The sequence below is a fragment of the Mustelus asterias genome, chromosome 26 (genome assembly GCF_964213995.1).
Source record: "Mustelus asterias chromosome 26, sMusAst1.hap1.1, whole genome shotgun sequence".
Lineage (NCBI taxonomy): Eukaryota > Metazoa > Chordata > Chondrichthyes > Carcharhiniformes > Triakidae > Mustelus > Mustelus asterias.
In genome coordinates, this window is record NC_135826.1 from 41,026,587 (window position 1) to 41,046,032 (window position 19,446).

Below are 19,446 nucleotides of genomic sequence, written 5' to 3' on the forward strand. Positions count from 1 at the left end.
CCCATCCCCACCAGTACTGTACCCCAGTGTTATACAGTGACAGACCCATCCCCACCAGTACTGTACCCCAGTGTTATACAGTGACAGACCCGTCCCCACCAGTACTGTACCCCAGTGTTATACAGTGACAGACCCATCCCCACCAGTACTGTACCCCAGTGTTATACAGTGACACACCCATCCCCACCAGTACTGTACCCCAGTGTTATACAGTGACAGACCCGTCCCCACCAGTACTGTACCCCAGTGTTATACAGTGACAGACCCGTCCCCACCAGTACTGTACCCCAGTCTTATACAGTGACAGACCCGTCCCCACCAGTACTGTACCCCAGTGTTATACAGTGACAGACCCGTCCCCACCAGTACGGTACCCCAGTGTTATACAGTGACAGACCCGTCCCCACCAGTACGGTACCCCAGTGTTATACAGTGACAGACCCATCCCCACCAGTACTGTACCCCAGTGTTATACAGTGACAGACCCGTCCCCACCAGTACTGTACCCCAGTGTTATACAGTGACAGACCCATCCCCACCAGTACTGTACCCCAGTGTTATACAGTGACACACCCATCCCCACCAGTACTGTACCCCAGTGTTATACAGTGACAGACCCGTCCCCACCAGTACTGTACCCCAGTGTTATACAGTGACAGACCCGTCCCCACCAGTACTGTACCCCAGTCTTATACAGTGACAGACCCGTCCCCACCAGTACTGTACCCCAGTGTTATACAGTGACAGACCCGTCCCCACCAGTACGGTACCCCAGTGTTATACAGTGACAGACCCGTCCCCACCAGTACGGTACCCCAGTGTTATACAGTGACAGACCCGTCCCCACCAGTACTGTACCCCAGTGTTATACAGTGACAGACCCGTCCCCACCAGTACTGTACCGCAGTGTTATACAGTGACAGACCCGTCCCCACGAGTACTGTACCCCAGTGTTATACAGTGACAGACCCATCCCCACCAGTACTGTACCCCAGTGTTATACAGTGACAGACCCGTCCCCACCAGTACTGTACCTCAGTGTTATACAGTGACAGACCCATCCCCACCAGTACTGTACCCCAGTGTTATACAGTGACAGACCCGTCCCCACCAGTACTGTACCCCAGTGTTATACAGTGACAGACCAGTCCCCACCAGTACTGTACCCCAGTGTTATACAGTGACAGACCCATCCCCACCAGTACTGTACCCCAGTGTTATGCAGTGACAGACCCATCCTCACCAGTACTGTACCCCAGTGTTATAGTGACAGACCCATCCCCACCAGTACTGTACCCCAGTGTTATAGTGACAGACCCATCCCCACCAGTACTGTACCCCAGTGTTATACAGTGACAGACTCATCCCCACCAGTACTATACCCCAGTGTTACACAGTGACAGACCCGTCCCCACCAGTACTGTACCCCAGTGTTATACAGTGACAGACTCATCCCCACCAGTACTGTACCCCAGTGTTACACAGTGACAGACCCGTCCCCACCAGTACTGTACCCCAGTGTTATAGTGACAGACCCAACCCCACCAGTACTGTACCTCAGTGTTATAGTGACAGACCCATCCCCACCAGTACTGTACCCCAGTGTTATACAGTGACAGACCCGTCCCCACCAGTACTGTACCCCAGTGTTATAGTGACAGACCCATCCCCACCAGTACTGTACCCCAGTGTTATAGTGACAGACCCATCCCCACCAGTACTGTACCCCAGTGTTATACAGTGACAGACCCGTCCCCACCAGTACTGTATCCCAGTGTTATACAGTGACAGACCTGTCCCCACCAGTACTGTACCCCAGTGTTATACAGTGACAGACCTGTCCCCACCAGTACTGTATCCCAGTGTTATACAGTGACAGACCCATCCCCACCAGTACTGTATCCCAGCGTTATACAGTGACAGACCTGTCCCCACCAGTACTGTACCCCAGTGTTATACAGTGACAGACGTCCCCACCAGTACTGTACCCCAGTGTTATAGTGACAGACCCATCCCCACCAGTACTGTACCCCAGTGTTATACAGCAACAGACCCGTCCCCACCAGTACTGTACCCCAGTGTTATACAGTGACAGACCCATCCCCACCAGTACTGTACCCCAGTATTATACAGTGACAGACCCATCCCCACCAGTACTGTACCCCAGTGTTATACAGTGACAGACCCATCCGCACCAGTACTGTACCCAGTGTTATACAGTGACAGACCTGTCCCCACCAGTACAGTACCCCAGTGTTATACAGTGACAGACCCGTCCCCACCAGTACTGTACCCCAGTGTTATAGTGACAGACCCATCCCCACCAGTACTGTACCCCAGTGTTATACAGTGACAGACCCGTCCCCACCAGTACTGTACCCCAGTGTTATCCAGTGACAGACCCATCCCCACCAGTACTGTACCCCAGTGTTATACAGCAACAGACCCGTCCCCACCAGTACTGTACCCCAGTGTTATACAGTGACAGACCTGTCCCCACCAGTACTGTACCCCAGTGTTATACAGTGACAGACCTGTCCCCACCAGTACTGTACCCCAGTGTTATACAGTGACAGACCTGTCCCCACCAGTACTGTACCCCAGTGTTATACAGTGACAGACCTGTCCCCACCAGTACTGTACCCCAGTGTTATACAGTGACAGACCTGTCCCCACCAGTACTGTACCCCAGTGTTATATAGTGACAGACCCGTCCCCACCAGTACTGTACCCCAGTGTTATAGAACGTAGAATAGAACATTACAGTGCAGTACAGGCCCTTTGGCCCTCAATGTTGCGCCGACCAGTGAAACCAATCTAAAGCCCATCTAACCTACACTATTCCAATATCATCCATATGTTTATCCAATGACCATTTAAATGCCCTTAATGTTGGCGAGTCCACTACTGCTGCAGGCAGGGCATTCCGCACCCTTACTACTCTCTGACATCTGTCCTATATCTATCACCCCTCAATTTAAAGCTATGTCCCCTTGTGCTAGCCATCACCATCTGAGGAAAAAGGCTCTCACTATCCACCCTATCTAATCCTCTGATCATCTTGTATGCCTCTACTAAGTCACCTCTTAACCACCTTCTCTCTAACGAAAACAACCTCAAGTCCCTCAGCCTTTCCTCATAAGACCTTCCCACCAAACCAGGCAACATCCTGGTAAATCTCCTCTGCACCTTTCCAATGCTTCCACATCCTTCCTCTCAAGCGGCGACCAGAACTGTATGCAATACTCCAAGTGCGGCCGCACCAGAGTTTTCTACAGCCCCCCTCCCTGTGTGAGGTGCCCCACAGCCTGAGCCGCCTCGCGGAAATGTCCTCCGTGCCTTTTTCTACTGCGCGGAGGCGTTTCCTGTGCGGGCTGCTGCTGCACACCTTCCACTACCGCCTCCTCGCCTGTCGCCCTGATACACCTTGGCGGGCCTTGTTGCCGCCGGGCGGTGGAGGTCCCTCTACGGACGGATCTCCCCCAATTACGTCGGGGACCTGGGGTGGAGGGTGATGCATGCAGCAGTTCCGCACACCCGTAGGATTCACTGGTTCACGGGCTCCGAAGACTGCCCTTTCTGTGGCCTTGTGGAGTCCGTGGACCATGTCTATGTTTTGTGTCTTAGGCTGCACTCCCTTTATGTTTTCCAAAAGAACCTTTTATTGATGTTTTGTTTGCACTTCAGTCCCATGCTCCTGATCTACGGACACCCGGTGCGGAGAGGGGAGGGTCGGGATGGCGACCTCCTCGTGAACCTGCTTCTGGGCCTGGCGAAACGCGCCATTTACCGGTCCAGGCAGCGGGCGATCGAGGGGGCCGTCCATCCTGACTGTCTTCCCCTCTACCGCGGCTACGTTCGCGGCCGGGTGTCCCTGGAGAGGGAGCATGCGGTGTCCACGGGCGCGGTTGACGCCTTCCGCGCCCGCTGGGCACCGCAGGGGTTGGGGTGCGTTATCGACCCTAATAATCACATTTTAATTTGATGTTTTTAAGTTTCCTTTGATTTCTGTTCGGGCTGTTCCCCCTCCTTTTTGGGGAGCTGCCCCTTTTACTTTGTCCTGACTTAATCTGAGTTTGTTTATTTGGTTTGACCTAAAAAGAGGGCAACATGACCTCATGGCTCCGAAACTCAATCCCTCTACCAATAAAAGCTAACACACCGTACGCCTTCTTAACAACCCTATCAACCTGGGTGCCAACTTTCAGGGATCTGTGCACATGGACACCGAGATCGCTCTGCTCATCCACACTACCAAGTATCCTACCATTAGCCCAGTACTCTCTAATCCTGTTACTCCTTCCAAAGTGAATCACCTCACACTTTTCCGCATTAAACTCCATTTGCCACCCCTCAGCCCAGCTCTGCAGCTTATCTATGTCCCTCTGTAACCTGCAACAACCTTCCGCACTGTCCACAACTCCACCGACTTTAGTGTCATCCGCAAATTTACTAACCCATCCTTCTACGCCCTCATCCAGGTCATTTATAAAAATGACAAACAGCAGTGGCCCCAAAACAGATCCTTGCGGTCCACCACTAGTAACTGAACTCCAGGATGAACATTTCCCATCAACCACCACCCTCTGTCTTCTTACAGCTAGCCAATTCCTGATCCAAACCGCTAAATCACCCTCAGTCCCATGCGTCCGTATTTTCTGCAATAGCTTACCATAGGGAACTGTATCAAACGTGTTTCTGAAATCCATATACACCACATCAACTGCTTTATCCTCATCCACCTCTTTGGTCACCTTCTCAAAGAACTCAGTAAGATTTGTGAGGCATGACCTACCCTTCACAAAACCGTGCTGACTATCCCTAATCAAATTATTCCTTTCTAGATGATTATAAATCCTATCTCTTATCCTTTCCAAAACTTTGCCCACAACAGAAGTCAGGCTCACTGGTCTCTAATTACCAGGGTTGTCTCTACTTCCCTTCTTGAACAAGGGGACAACATTTGCTATCCTCCAGTCTTCTGGCACTGTTCCTGTAGACAATGACAACATAAAGATCAAAGCCAAAGGCTCCGCAATCTCCTCCCCAGCCTCCCAGAGAATCCTGGGATAAATCCCATCCGGCCCAGGGGACTTATCTATTTTCACACTTTCCAGAATTGCTAACACCTTCTCCTTATTAACCTCAATCCCGTCTAGTCCAATAGCCTGTATCTCAGTATTCTCCTTGACTACATTGTCTTTTTCCTGCGTGAATACTGACGAAAAATTCATTTAGCGCCTCTCCTATCTCTTCAGGCTCCATGCACAACTTCCCACTACTGTCCTTGACTGGCCCTAATCTTACCCTAGTTATACAGTGACAGACCAGTCCCCACCAGTACTGTACCCCAGTGTTATACCGTGACAGACCCGTCCCCACCAGTACTGTACCCCAGTGTTATACAGTGACAGACCCATCCCCACCAGTACTGTACCCCAGTGTTATACAGTGACAGACCCATCCCCACCAGTACTGTACCCCAGTGTTATACAGTGACGGACCCATCCCCACCAGTACTGTACCCCAGTGTTATACAGTGACAGACCCGTCCCCACCAGTACTGTACACTGTGCCTTTTCCCCTGTTTATGTTCTGTGGAAACGTGTTATTGCTGGTTTGATTGTGGTGTTTAACCTTTGTTAGTATGAGCAGTTTTTGTTTGATGTAAATATGCCGGCGATCTCTGGCCCAGCATGTTGGGTACAGTGCCGTTCACGCAGCAAATCCTCTGCACTGCAACATCTAAAGGATCTTTTGTACGATATAACTACCCTTCTCGTTCTGTTACTTGCTTGCATACAGGATTTGGTGCCCATTAGTTTCTGTAGGAGCCTGTACCAAGAATGTTTAATACCCACTCTTACCTGTGGAACACTGTGTTTTGGGTCATCTCACTCCTTACATAACTCAATCTCTTAACCTGGGAACGATTTTCAAATTCTGTAACTTGGTGCTGAATGAATTAGTTGAAATCTCCTTTAACTCCATGGAATTCTACGATACTTCCTTATGGATTTGAGGATCCTGTTATGTAGTTCTCTCCAGTTTTCCGTGAAACTGGAGACTTTCTGACCTTTCAACAATAGAATAATTTTAATTGACTTTTCTCCAAGCCTTTATGTTAAATTTGAAGGCAAAAAAGGCGAATAGGATGTTGGCATTTACTTGCAAAGGGACTGGGGTATAAAAGTAGAGAAGTGCATAGGGTGTTGATGAGACCCCATCTGGAGTATTGTGTCCAGTTTTGGTCTCCTTATTTGAGGAAGGATGTGGTGATGTTGGAGGATGTTCACCAGATTGATTCCGGAGATGAAAGGGTTGACGTATGAGGAGTGATTAAACAGTTCCGTCTATATCTTCTTGTAGCCCAAGACAAAGTGCATCACCTCACTCTTTTCAGGGTTAAATTCCATCTGCCACTTATCTGCCCCTTTGACCATTCCGTCATATCTTCTTGTAGCCCAAGACACTCCGCCTCACTGTTAACCACCCATCTAATCTGTGTCATCTGCAAACTTACCAATCCCCGCCCCCCGCCGCCCCCCACATAGTCATCAATGTGGGGGGCTCGAGGGCAGGCTCGAGGGGCTAGATGGCCTACTCCTGCTCCTATTTCTTATGTCATTTATATAAATGACAAATAATAGGAGGCCCAACACCGATCCCTGTGGTACGCCATTGGACACTGTCCTCCAGTCACTAAAGCAGCCTTCTGTCGTCAGCCCCTGTCTTCTACAACTGAGCCAATTTTGAATCCACTTTATCAGATTACCCTGTATCCCATGTGAATTTACCTTCTTTACAAGTCTCCCATGTGGGACCTTGTCAAAGGCTTTGCTGAAATCCATATAAACGACATCAGCTGCACCACCCTCATCTACACACCTGGTCAGCTCCTCAAAAAATTCAATCAAATTTGTTAGACATAACCTCCCTCCGACGAAGCCATGCTGACATTCCCTGATCAAGCTTTGCCTCTCCAAGCGGTGATAGATGCTCTCCTTCAGAGGTTTCTCCAATAATTTCCCTGAGATGAGGGGGAACTACTTCTCACAGAGGGTGGTGAATTTGTGGAACTCGCTGCCCCATAGTGCGGTGGAGTCTGAATCATTGAATGGTTTCAAGAGGGAGATAGATATATTTCTAATAAAAAAGGGAAAGAGGGATATGGGGAACAGGTGGGGAGGTAGATTTGAGACCGGGAGAGATCAGCCATGATCTGATTGAATAAAGCTATTTATTCGTCATAAGTAATGCTTACATTAACACTGCAATTAAGTTACTGTGAAATTTCCCTAGTCACCACAGCCTGGCGCCTGTTCGGGTCAATGCACCTAACCAGCACGTCTTTCAGAATGTGGGAGGAAACCGGAGCACCCAGTGCTGGGTCCACTGTTATTTGTCATTTATGTTAATGATTTGGATGAGAATATAGGAGGCATGGTTAGGAAGTTTGCAGATAATACTAAGATTGGTGGCATAGTGGACAGTGAAGAAAGTTATCTCCGATTGCAACGGGATCTTGATCAATTGGGCCAGTGGGCTGACGAATGGCAGATGGAGTATAATTTAGACAAATGCGAGGTGATGCATTTTGGTAGATTGAACCAGGGCAGGACTTACTCAGTTAATGGTAGGGCGTTGGGGAGAGTTACAGAACAAAGAGATCTAGGGGTATATGTTCATAGCTCCTTGAAAGTGGAGTCACAGGTGGACAGAGTGGTGACGAAAACATTCGGCATGCTTGGTTTCATTGGTCAGAACATTGAATACAGCAGTTGGGACGTCTTGTTGAAGTTGCACAAGACATTGGTAAGGCCACACTTGGAATACTGTGTGCAGTTCTGGTCACCCTATTATAGAAAGGATATTATTAAATTAGAAAGAGTGCAGAAAAGATTTACTAGGATGCTACCAGGACTTTATGGTTTGAGTTATAAGGAGAGACTGGATAGGCTGGGACTTTTTTCTCTGGAGCGTAGGAGGCTGAGGGGTGACCTTATAGAGGTCTATAAAATAATGAGGGGCATAGATCAGCTAGATAGTCAATATCTTTTCCCAAAGGTAGGGGAGTCTAAAACTAGAGGGCACAGGTTTAAGGTGAGAGGGGAGATTTACAAAAGTATCCAGAGGGGCAATTTTTTCACACAGAGGGTGGTGAGTATCTGGAACAAGCTGTCAGAGGTAATAGTAGAGGCGGGTACAATTTTGTCTTTTAAAAAGCATTTAGATAGTTACATGGATACGATGGGTATAGAGGGATATGGGCCAAATGTGGGCAATTGGGAATAGCTTAGGGGTTTAAAAAAAGGGCAGCATTGAAAAGTTGGGCCGAAGGGCCTGTTTCCATGCTGTAGACCTCTATGACTCACCCAGAGGAAACCCACGCAGACACGGGGAGAATGTGCAGACTCCACACAGTGACCCAAGGCCACTGGCGCTGTGAAGCAGCAGTGCTAACCACCGACCGAGCTCGAAGGGCTGAATTTGCCGACTTCTGCTCCTAATTCCTGTGTCCCTATGAATATTTGAACATTTGTTGGATTTTCTTTGGGATATTTCTGTTGGTAAAATGCATTGTGAACATGGTATCTTTTTAAAGTTTTCATTTTCACTTTGCTGGAAACCAGGTGCTTCCTTCCGAAAATTCTACAATTTATGTAAAGTAACTGAGAGCAGTGATGATATATCAACACAGGCTTTATTGAACTGTTTATGACAGATGTAATATCTACTGTAATATCTTGTCCATCCTGGAATTGTCAGAGATGCAGAGAATGTGGGCAGCATGGTGGCACAGTGGTTAGCACTGCTGCCTCACAGCACCAGGGACCCGGGTTCAATTCTGGCCTTTGGTGACTGTCTGTGTGGGTTTCCTTGTGTCTGTGTGGGTTTCCTCCAGGTGCTTCGGTTTCCTCCCACAGTCCAAAGATGTGCAGGTTAGGTGGATTAACCATGCTAAATTGCCCTTTAGTGTCCCAAAATGTGAAGGCTTGGGGAGGCGATGGTATTATCGCTAGACTATCAATCCAGAAACTCAGCTAATATTCTGGTGTCCTGTGTTTGAATTTAAATTCAATAAAAATATCTGAAATTAAGAATCTAAGGATGACCATTGTCAATTGTCGGAAAAAGTCATCTGGTTCCCTAATGTCCTTTAGGGAAGGAATCTGCCATCCTTACTTGGCCTGGCCTACATGTGACTCCATAGAAACGAGAAGCAGGAGGAGGCCTTTCGAGCCTGCTCCGCCATTCTTAGCAAGAAATCTTAGCAACCCTACAGCACAGAAAGAGGCCATTCGGCCCATGGAGTCTGCACCAACCACAATCCCACCCAAGCCCTACCCCCATATCCCTACATATATTTTACCCACTAATCCCTCTAACCTACGCATCCCAGGACACTAAGGGCAATTTTAGCATGGCCAATCAACCTAACCCGCACATCTTTGGACTGTGGGAGGAAACCGGAGCACCCGGAGGAAACCCACGCAGACACGAGGAGAATGTGCAAGCTCCACACAGACAGTGACCCGAGCCGGGAATCGAACCCAGGTCCCTGGAGCTGTGAAGCAGCAGTGCTAACCGCTGTGCTACTGTGCTGCCCATTCATTTCGATCATGGCTGATGATTGAATTCAATATCCTGATTCTGCCCCCCCATATCCCTTGATCCCTTTAACCCCAAGAGCCAAATCTAATTTGTTCTTGAAATCAGACAACGTTTTGGTCTTGATTGCTTTTTGTGGTCTTGAATTCCACACATTCACCACCTTCTGGGTGAAGAAATTTCTCCTCACCTCAGTTCTAAAAGGTTTACCCCTTATCCTCAAACGATGGACTCCCCACCATCGGGAACATTCTTTCTGAATCTACCCTGTCTAATCCTGTTGGAATTTTTAAAGTTTCCATGAGATCCCCTCTCGCTCTTCTAAACTCCAATGAATATAATCCAAAATGACATAGTCGCTCCTCATGTGACAGACCTGCCATCCCAGGAATCAGTATGGTAAACTTTGCTGTCCTCCCTCTATAGCAAGAGCATCCTTCCTCAGATAAGGACACCAAAACGGCGCACAATACTCCAAGTGTGGCCTCACCAACGTCCTATACATTTGCAGCAAAACATCCCTATCCCTATACTTAAATCCTCTTGCTATGAAGGCCAACATACCATTTGCTTTCTTTGCTGCCTGCTGTACCTGCGTGCTTACTTTCAGTGACTGATGCACGGAGGACTCCAAGGTCTCGTTGAGTATCCACCTCTCTCAATTTACACCCATTCAATTAATAATCTGTCTTCCTACTATTGCTACCAAAGTGGATAACCTCACATGCCCACACACTCAGCCTGTCCAAATCATGCTGAAGCATCTCTGCATCCTCCTCACAGCTCATCCTCCCACCCAACTTTGTATCATCTGCAAATTTGAAGATAATACATTCAGTTCCCGCTTCCAAATCATTAATATATAATGTGAACAGTTGGGGTCCTTGCATGGATCTCTGCAGAACCCCACTAGAAACCCCAATTAGAAAAAGACCCATTTATGGCAACTCTTTGCTTCTTATCTGCTAACCAGCTTTCTACCCATCTCAAGACATTACCTGCAATCCCATGTGCTTTAACTTTACATAGTAGTCTGTTATGTGAGACCTTGTCGAAAGCATTCTGAAAATATAAATAAACCACTTCCACTGGATCTCCTTGGTCAACTCAACTAATTACATAGAAATCATAGAAATGATACATCCTCAAAGAATTCCAATAGATTCATCAAGCATGATTTCCCATTTGTAAATCCATGCTGACTTTGTCTGATTATACCACTGCCTTCCAAATGCCGAGTTATGAAATCCTTGATGATAGATTCTAGCAACTTCCTCAGTCCCGACGTTAGGCTCACTGGTCTATAGTTCCCTGTTTTCTCTCTACCTCCCTTTTTGAATAGTAGGCTTACATTAGCTACTCTCCAATCTGTAGGAACTATTCCAGAGTCCAAAGAATTTTGGAAAATAACCATCAATGGATCTACTATTTCCAGGGTCACTTCTTAAATACTCTGGGATGAAGATTATCAGGACCTGGAGATTTATCCACCTTCAATCCCATCAATTTCCCCAAAACCATTTCTCTACTAATGCTGGTTTCCTTCAGCTCTTCACTAAAACATGTTGCCCTCAGCACGTCTGGCACATTATTCATGTCTTCCTTTGTGAAGACTGAAGCAAAGTACAAATTTAATTCCTCGGCCATTTCTTTATTCCCCATTATGAATTCTCCTGTTTCTGACTGTAAGGGGCCTACATTCGTTTTTGTCAATCTTTTTCTCTTTACATAACTATAGAAACTTTTACAGTCAGTTTTTATGTCCCCGCTAACTTGCTTTTATATTCTATTTTTCCCTTCTTTATCAATCCCTTGGATCTCCTTTGCTGAATTTTAAACTGCTCCCAATCCTCAGGCCTATTGCTTTTTCTTGCCAATTTGTATGCTTCTTCCTTGAATCTGATGCTATCTCTAATTTCCATGTAAGCCATGGTTTGGCCACAATTCTCTTACCACTCTTGCACCAAACAGGAATAAACAACTTCTGGAATTCACCTATTTGTTCTTTAAATGCCTGCCATTGGCTGTCCGCTGTCTTTCCTTTCAGTAGTGTTTCCCAATCCATCATGGCCAATTCATGCCTCATGCCATCATAGTTACCTTTATTGAGATTCCGGACCCTGGTCTCAGGATCAACTACATCACTATCCACCTTGACAAAGAATTCTACCATATTATGGTCACTCATCCCCAAGGGTTCTCTCAAATCTAGATTGTCAACAAATCCATGCTCCATGAATGAATAAAAAACAGGCTAGGTGGATCGGCCATGGTAAATGTGTGAGTTTTACAGAGATGGGGGTTGGTGGGGGGGTTGTTGTTAGAGAAGGCCCGGCAAACCAATCTGTCAGTGAGTCGGTGCAGACTCAATGGGCTGAATAAACTCTTCTGCACTGCAGGGAATCTATGATTCCCAACTAAATTTAACATATGAGCAGCCAGCTGTGATAGGGTGAGTCTGAGGAAACCAGCGAGCTCCACTGCTTTAATGATTGGTCACATCCTTCCCTGGGGTCATCTTGACTCTGTGCCTTTGTATCCCTCCCCCACCAGTATATTAGTGACTGTCCCTTCTGGCTTTTCCACTTGCTGACATCTTGAGTCTCACCCCCAGTGTTCAGTTTGGCATTGACTTTGGTGTGCTCCCATTCCCTCCTCTCCGTGTCCCCTGCCTACCCCATCAACAGTCGGCACTGCTCTCTGACTGGCCAGCCAAAGCATAAGAATAAAAGAAACAGGAGCAGGGGTCGGTCATTCTGCCACTCGAGCTGGGTTTGGAGCATAAGATCATGGATCGTAGAATCCCTACAGAAGGAGGCCATTTTGCCCATCGAGTCTGCACTGACAGTAATCTCACCCAGGCCCTATGCAGTAACCCTACGTATTTAATCTGCTAATCCCCCTGACACTAAGGGATAATTTAGCATGGCCAATCCACCTAATCTGCACATCTTTGGAGTGTGGGAGGAAACTGGAGCACCCGGAGGAAACCCACACAGACACAGGGCGCATGTGCAAACTCCACACAGGCAGTCACCCAGGTCCCTGGCGCAATGGATTGGAATTGAACCCTGGTCCCTGGCGCTGTGAGGCAGCAGTGCTAACCACTGTGCCATGAGTTAGTAACTAGAAATATATTCTAATTTTAATGCTGAATGGTTAATTCCTTATCCTGAGACAGTGGCCCTCTAGTTTTAGACTCCCACCAGGTGGAAACAGCCTCCCAGCATTTACCGTGACAAGCCCCATATGAACTTTGTTTAAATAGGATTACCTCTCATTCTGCTTAACTCCAGAGAGTGTAGGCCTCATCTACTCAAATTGCTCCTCATAGGTTAATCCCCCAATGGCAGGACTCATTCAGTGAATATTTATTGCTCCCATTCTGGGTCAAATGTATCCTTCCTTGGATAAAGAAACTAAAACTGTATATTGTGCTCTGGTTGTGCTGTCGTCCCGGCTCTGCAGGTGCATTAATACTTCTTACCCTTTTATCCCCTTTGCAATAAGGGCTAACATATCACTTTCAGAGGTTGAGAGCTTGTGCCTCGCTGCTCCCTTTATGTTCAGCTGAGAGCCCCGAGATTATACTGTTGTCTGCTCTTCCCCATCCTCCTCCCCACCTCCACTCGCTCTGTCTGACAGAGGAACAACCCTTTCCCCGGCTCTTTGCGACAAAGACAGTCCCTAGCTTGGTGGGAAGGTGCTGCATTGTGGCTGTTGTGCCCTCATTCTTTCAGTGCTTCTCTCTTCCCAGATACTGAATGCTGTGTGTGAAAGCCAGTGGCACAGATTGCAGTTGTGTGGTTTGTAGCGGGGGAAAGTGCCAGCAGTCTTAATCCACTCTGCCCCTCCCCCTGTGCTAGTTTGATCGGCAGAGGCAGTGATTCTTCCCATTGCCTGCCTGACTGGATTGGGAAGCTTTGCCTTCCTTTCCTGGGTCACCCAGAGATGAGAAGCACAGTTTTACGATTCTTCCCAGTGAAGCACAGATCCCTTACTTCTGTATGTCTGATTACAGGCGGACTTCTTGAAAGGATTACCGGTCTATAACGAAAGCAACTTCAGCCGATTTCATGCAGATTCAGTTTGTAAAGCTTCGGTGAGTACTTACCAAAGGCTGAGATTAATCAGCAACATATTGTAATGATTGTCGGTACAACTACATATGATAAACCTCACTAAAGTAGGTAGGGGAGGTGTTTTTAGATTTGGGAGGAGTAGTGCAGCATACTAAAACGAAGGTATGTTAGAACAGGAAAGTTTGTTCCGTATTTTCTTTGCCCTTCTGTCCTGAAGTCGCACCTTGTGCTGGACATTCTGTGGGCAACAGATGCCCTCTGTGCCATCTTCACCTCCATTGTAAAAAGCAAGTGGACAGGCCATTCAAATATGGGGGAGCATAGTGATTCCTTGCCATCCTCACCTGGGCCATTCACACAACTCCCAAACCCAGGGTAAAAAACATAATTGTTACTGTAGTACAAGGGTCTGGCACATCAAAGGTTAACGTGGACTGAGTATAGTACTGTCTACACAATGATGTAAGAGAACATATGATCCCCACCTAGGGGTCAGTGTAGTGTTGGACAGAGCTGTGTGTAGAAGCAAGCACGGAGACGGTTCTAGTTTGGACCTTTACTGTACACGTGTATTTTATGTCTAGTAGTTAGTAACTAGAAAGTAGTATTTAGTAACTATAAATATCTGAATAAGGCATACCGAACTACATCCAACAATTACAACAATTATTCTCCTGTTCAAGCTAGACTGGGAATTTAGTAAAAGGAAGTCTTTAGATTTAACAGCAATCTGATTGAATAGCTCTTCAGATTTCACAATTATTTTGCTTCCTGTCTGCAAACATCCAGAGAGAGAAATGACTCCAGGCAGAGTAGGTTTGAACCTGTTTCCCAATGCACTCTCTTCCAGTCCAGTTTTCTCCTCTTGTCTGGGTGGGACCCGATCCCTGGGCTCAGAGAAGGTAAGTTTTGGCAGCTTGGTGCAGGGCTTGCACAATGCCCCATGTAACGAACTACCACAAAGTGTCCTAAATCATGCGCTGTAATGACAGACACTCAGTCCTTGTCTCTGAAAAGGCAGTGCCAACTTGAGTGGCCTTTGTTCTAAGCGTCTCCTTCACCCTATCTCTCTCAGTCACGCACATGTATGCACACGCACGCACACGCGCGCACACACACACACTCTCGCACGCGTGCACACGCTATCTCCTCATCCCTCCACCACCACCTCCATCCCCAAGGACAGCAAAAGTTTGGTTAAAGAGATTCGTTTTACAGAGCGTCTTTAGAGAGGAGAGAGATGGAGAGGTTTAGCGAGGGAATTTCATAGCTTAGACTGTGGGAGAGATTAAAATCAGAGATGTTTAAGAGGCTGGAATTAGAGGAGCTCAGGGACCTCGGAGGGTTGGAGAGGATTAGAAATAGAGGGGCAAGGCCATGGAGAGATTTGAATATAGAAATTTTAAGTAGGAAGCTTTGGAGAAAGGTCAGTGAAAACAAAGATGATGGACGAGTGGAACGTGGTGTCTGTTACGATAGGGGCGGCAGAGTTATAGAGAATTAGGTTTTTTATTCATTCGTGGAGAATGGACATTGCTGGCAGGCCAGCATTTATTGCCCATCCCTAGTTGCCCTTGCGAAGATGGTGGTGAGCCGCCGCCTTGAATCGCTGCAGTCCACGTGCTGTGGGTTGACCCACAATGCCGTTAGGGAGGGAATTCCAGGTTAATGGAGGGTCAGAGGCTGGCTAGTATTGGAATTGTCCAGTCTGTAGGTGGCAAAACCACAGGTGACGGTTTCAGCTGCAGAGGAGCTGAAAAGGTCAATATTACAGAGGTTGAAATAGGTGACGTTGGCAATAGAATGGATATGGGACTAGGCTCACAGGTCAGGATCAGCTACAGCCTGTCTATAACCATGTTTTTTGTGGGCTAGCAATCGAGAGTGGATGGATCTGTCAGAAATTCAATTAATAATGACAAGGGAGTCCGGGGTTATGGGAGACAGACGAGCAAGTGGAGTTGAGGTACAATCAGGTCACCCATCATCTTATTTAACGGCAGAGGGGACTGAGGGGCTGAATGGCTAGTCCTAATTTGCATGACCATATGTATAATCGTAGCAGCTTTTTATACTTAAGGGTAGATATTAATGATTGAAATAGCAGTGGATGTTGTATCCCAAGAAAGAAGTTTGTACTTGGTGACAGAGTTTGATACAATGGATGATCTCAATTGATACCCGGTTAAAGTAATTAACCATGGACTGTAAGAGTTGCTGAACTTCAAAATCTTGTATGTTTCCACTGAATGTTTAATGTGCAATATTTTTTGCAGAATAGAAGACCATCTGTGTACCTCCCAACGCGAGAATACCCATCAGAGCAGAGTAAGTGCTTGAAGAGGTTTTGCAGTCGAATGTGGCTTTCAGGGATGATAAACTTTATTTATTCTGCTTACATTAACACTGCAATGAAGTTGCTGTGAAAATCCCCTAGTCGCCACACTCTGGTGCCTGTTCGGGTCAATGCACCCTAACCAGCACGCCTTTCAGACTGTGGGAGGAAACCCACGCAGACACGGGGAGAACGTGCAAACTCCACACTGACAGTGACCCCAAGCCAGGAATCGAACCCGGGTCCCTGGCGCTGTGAGGCAGCAGTGCTAACCCACAGAAATACCTTGTTTTATTTTGTGCTGTTATCACTCCAGATTTTATTGCATTCGACTGTTTTTAGAAACTCGGGCACTAAGCATCTTCCCTTTTCACTTTACACAGTCATTGTGACAGAAAAGACCAACATATTGCTTCGATATCTCCATCAGCAATGGGACAAAAAGGTGAGCTGCTGGTTATGGTTTGGAGGTTTGCTTTGTAATGATGGGTGAAGGAGTGGGCATCACCCACGCCAGGTTTCATTGGATGGAGGCCGAGTTAGCGTGTTGGAAATTTCCTGCGTTATCAGTTGTCATATAAAGGCTGAGGCACGGGGGGTAGGGAGGAGGGGGGTGCTGGGAATGCTTCATGTGAACTGGCGTTCCATTTGGGAACGGGTTGTGGGGGGCTTCTGATATGCCGCAGGACAAGGGGGCGCTTCCTGTATCTTGGGAGATATTGGGGAAATGCAGGAATTTCATTGAAGATCTCATAAATGGTTTATCTTCACATGTGCTGTGTGACTCTGGGAGGCAATACAACTGGTCTTGTCCAAGACGATGAGGTGTGTGTATTTCCGGGGGCGGGGAGGTGGGGGGGTCACCGAGTTGAGTAAAAATCCTGGCTGATTTGCAGCCAAACAAAGGAAAAGCTTTTTTACCCAGAGGGTGGTGAGGGTCTGGAAGGCGCTGCCTGGGAGGGTGGTGGAGGCGGGATGCCTCACATCCTTTAAAAAGTACCCGGATGAGTACTTGGCACGCCATAACATTCAAGGCTATGGGCCAAGTGCTGGCAAATGGGATTAGGTGGGCAGTCAGGGCATTTCATGCATCGGTGCAGACTCGATGGGCTGAAGGGCCTCTTCTGCACTGTAGGATTCTGTGATTTACTTCCCCCACTACCATTTCCAGTAAGCCCAGGGGAGAGTGAACGGAGCTGCATCCAATTGTAATTACAGCCCCAACCAGTGAGTGTAGCTAATTCCGCACAGTATCCATACAGAGGATGCTTTCATCCTCTGAGCTGTCATCTGTCCTTCTTCCTCCTCGCAGAACGCAGCGAAGAAAAGGGACCAAGAGCAAGTGGACGTTGAAGGCGAGAGTTCGGCCCCACCATGCAAAATTGCCCGCACAGACAGCCAGGACATGATTGAAGACACTTAATCCTCTGTCCACAAGATGCAAGTGCTTCCCTTCTCATCATGTAATGTCTTACAGTCTCTCCACTGTGCAGCCCTTCATATGTATATCATAGGAGCACCTTTATTTATTTACATGTAATTTATGGTCTGGGTGAGGGAGGGGGGGTCGGGGGTGGGGGGCGGGAAGGAATGGGAAGTGGGCCCAGTGGAAACCTTCTTGTCGTGTCCAATTATAATCAGCAATTGACTGGGCTTGCCGAGGTTTTAGCAGAGGTTCCAGAGGCAAAGACTTGAGTGGGTGTAGCGCAGAGTCTGTGGTTTAAAAAAAAGAGTGTGTAATAGTGTAGGAGTCAGAGCCTCACGGTGTGGAATGCAGTGGTCCTGAAGTGCATGTCTAATCCACCTGAACTGTCCACAGTGTCTGCACTCATACCTTCCTTATTATTTCTATATGTCTATCACTATTATTAACTTTATACTCCCGGCAGGTTTGACGCAGGTCAGTTTACTATGGTGCACAGCTCAGCCTTCAGAAACTATCAGACTTGTTGTGTAAAAGAGTCAGTTTGTTAGAACTGTTTAAATGACTCTTGCCCTCACCCTAAAATAATACCCTGCCCTTTGCGGAGCTGCCTTTGGTTTTTCTGTTAAGGTTTCACCCCCCCGCCCCCCCCCCCCCCCCCCCCCCCCACTCCCTTTCCTGTCTCACTCAGTAATTCCTGGAAAGAGAGATGGGAAATGATTGAGCTGGCCAACCCCAGACCAGACTTTGGCTCATAGTGGACACGGAAAGATTTATACAGCAAAAGCCTTGGTGGGTACAGCCTGGCAGCAAATGCTGGGAGTGAGTCATTCACGCCACGAGTGACTTACACTGTTGGCATTGGAACTGTGCTGACCTCATGGGACATTTGGTTTTATGATCAGTTTTTTTTTAATTTTAAGGGAAGCCGTATTGTAAGGGTTTGTGTTTTCTTTTTTTAAATAAATATTTTGAAGTTCAAAGAGTTAACAGTGCTGGGAAATCGCTAATTCGAGTTCTTGGGGTTTGAAGGAACTTGGTGCAAAGGGACCTCAGAACAAGTGGCATCTGAGCCCTGAAATCACGATGTTTGTGTTCTAATGTTAATTTGTCCACTGTTTTGATGCAGGCCTTGACTTGTTGATGCCAGGCATTAAATGACAGCATGTGACCTAACTTACAACTCTGTTAAGTTGTTCCAGTGTTAATCTCGCACGAGAACTTCTCTCTCTGATGGGGTGAACTTTTTCTCAGCTTTGTTTTTTGACTAAGCTTGCATATTGGCAGAGAAAAATTAATCTCCTTTGCATCACATCACCATGGGAACCTGACTTGAAAGAGCAGTATCTGCTTAATTGAGTTGCCTTTACACGAGAAATGTATTTGTGTTTGCAAGATAAGACCGTGGTATAATCAGCGAGAATGGAGTGAGTGTGGGAATGATTTGAGTGTAGAGCAGGGAGAGGGAGAAACAGGCTGGTCTGCAGAGCATCAGCAGCAACTTTATCCTGAGTACTTATTGCTCCTTATGGAAAGAGAGGATCACGGTTGGATGAGCAATTGGCTTCAGTTCTGGCTGTACCAGCCCTTCAAGCCTATACAGTATCAAACTCTACTGAGATGGTGCACTGTCGAAGTGGCTGGGGTCTATTCTGTTCTGTGCCTCCATCTCTGCCTGACTTTCTATCCCATCTTTTAGCGTTGAGACCTCCATTGCCATTGCAAGCGGATTGATATCTGGGGGTCCTATAACTGTCTCCCTCCTTGGTAACCTAGTGGCTGTGATCACTGTTAAGAGGCAGCAACTCACCCTTTTCTCAATAATCGAAAATAATGCAAACCAAGTGACTAATTGCTGGGGGAAAGTGGGCAGTGATCTGTCACCTAAAGGGAAAGTATCTATTTCATTATTTCCATTTCCTGCTCCTGGATAGTCTCTCACGTTTCTCCGTATTTTGACCTCAGAAGGAGCCGTGATGTAATTTTTTTGGGGT

At 47.2% G+C, this 19,446-nt stretch overlaps 1 protein-coding gene across 6 annotated transcripts in view; it reads left to right on the forward strand.

Annotated features, from left to right (window-relative positions):
- The window catches only part of dda1 (DET1 and DDB1 associated 1), a 33,278-nt gene that overhangs the window by 632 nt on the left and 13,200 nt on the right, over positions 1–19,446 (forward strand). For 3 of the 6 annotated variants that reach the window (XM_078198609.1, XM_078198608.1, XM_078198610.1), the window contains exons 2-5: positions 13,634–13,714; positions 15,971–16,022; positions 16,413–16,474; positions 17,342–17,492. In XM_078198609.1, the coding sequence (XP_078054735.1) occupies positions 13,634–13,714; positions 15,971–16,022; positions 16,413–16,474; positions 17,342–17,452 (306 nt within the window). In that variant the 3' untranslated portion in view covers positions 17,453–17,492. Of the gene's footprint in view, positions 1–13,633; positions 13,715–15,970; positions 16,023–16,412; positions 16,475–17,341; positions 19,441–19,446 lie in introns of those variants that run through there. The other 3 variants (XM_078198612.1, XM_078198611.1, XM_078198607.1) reach the window with 2 other exon arrangements.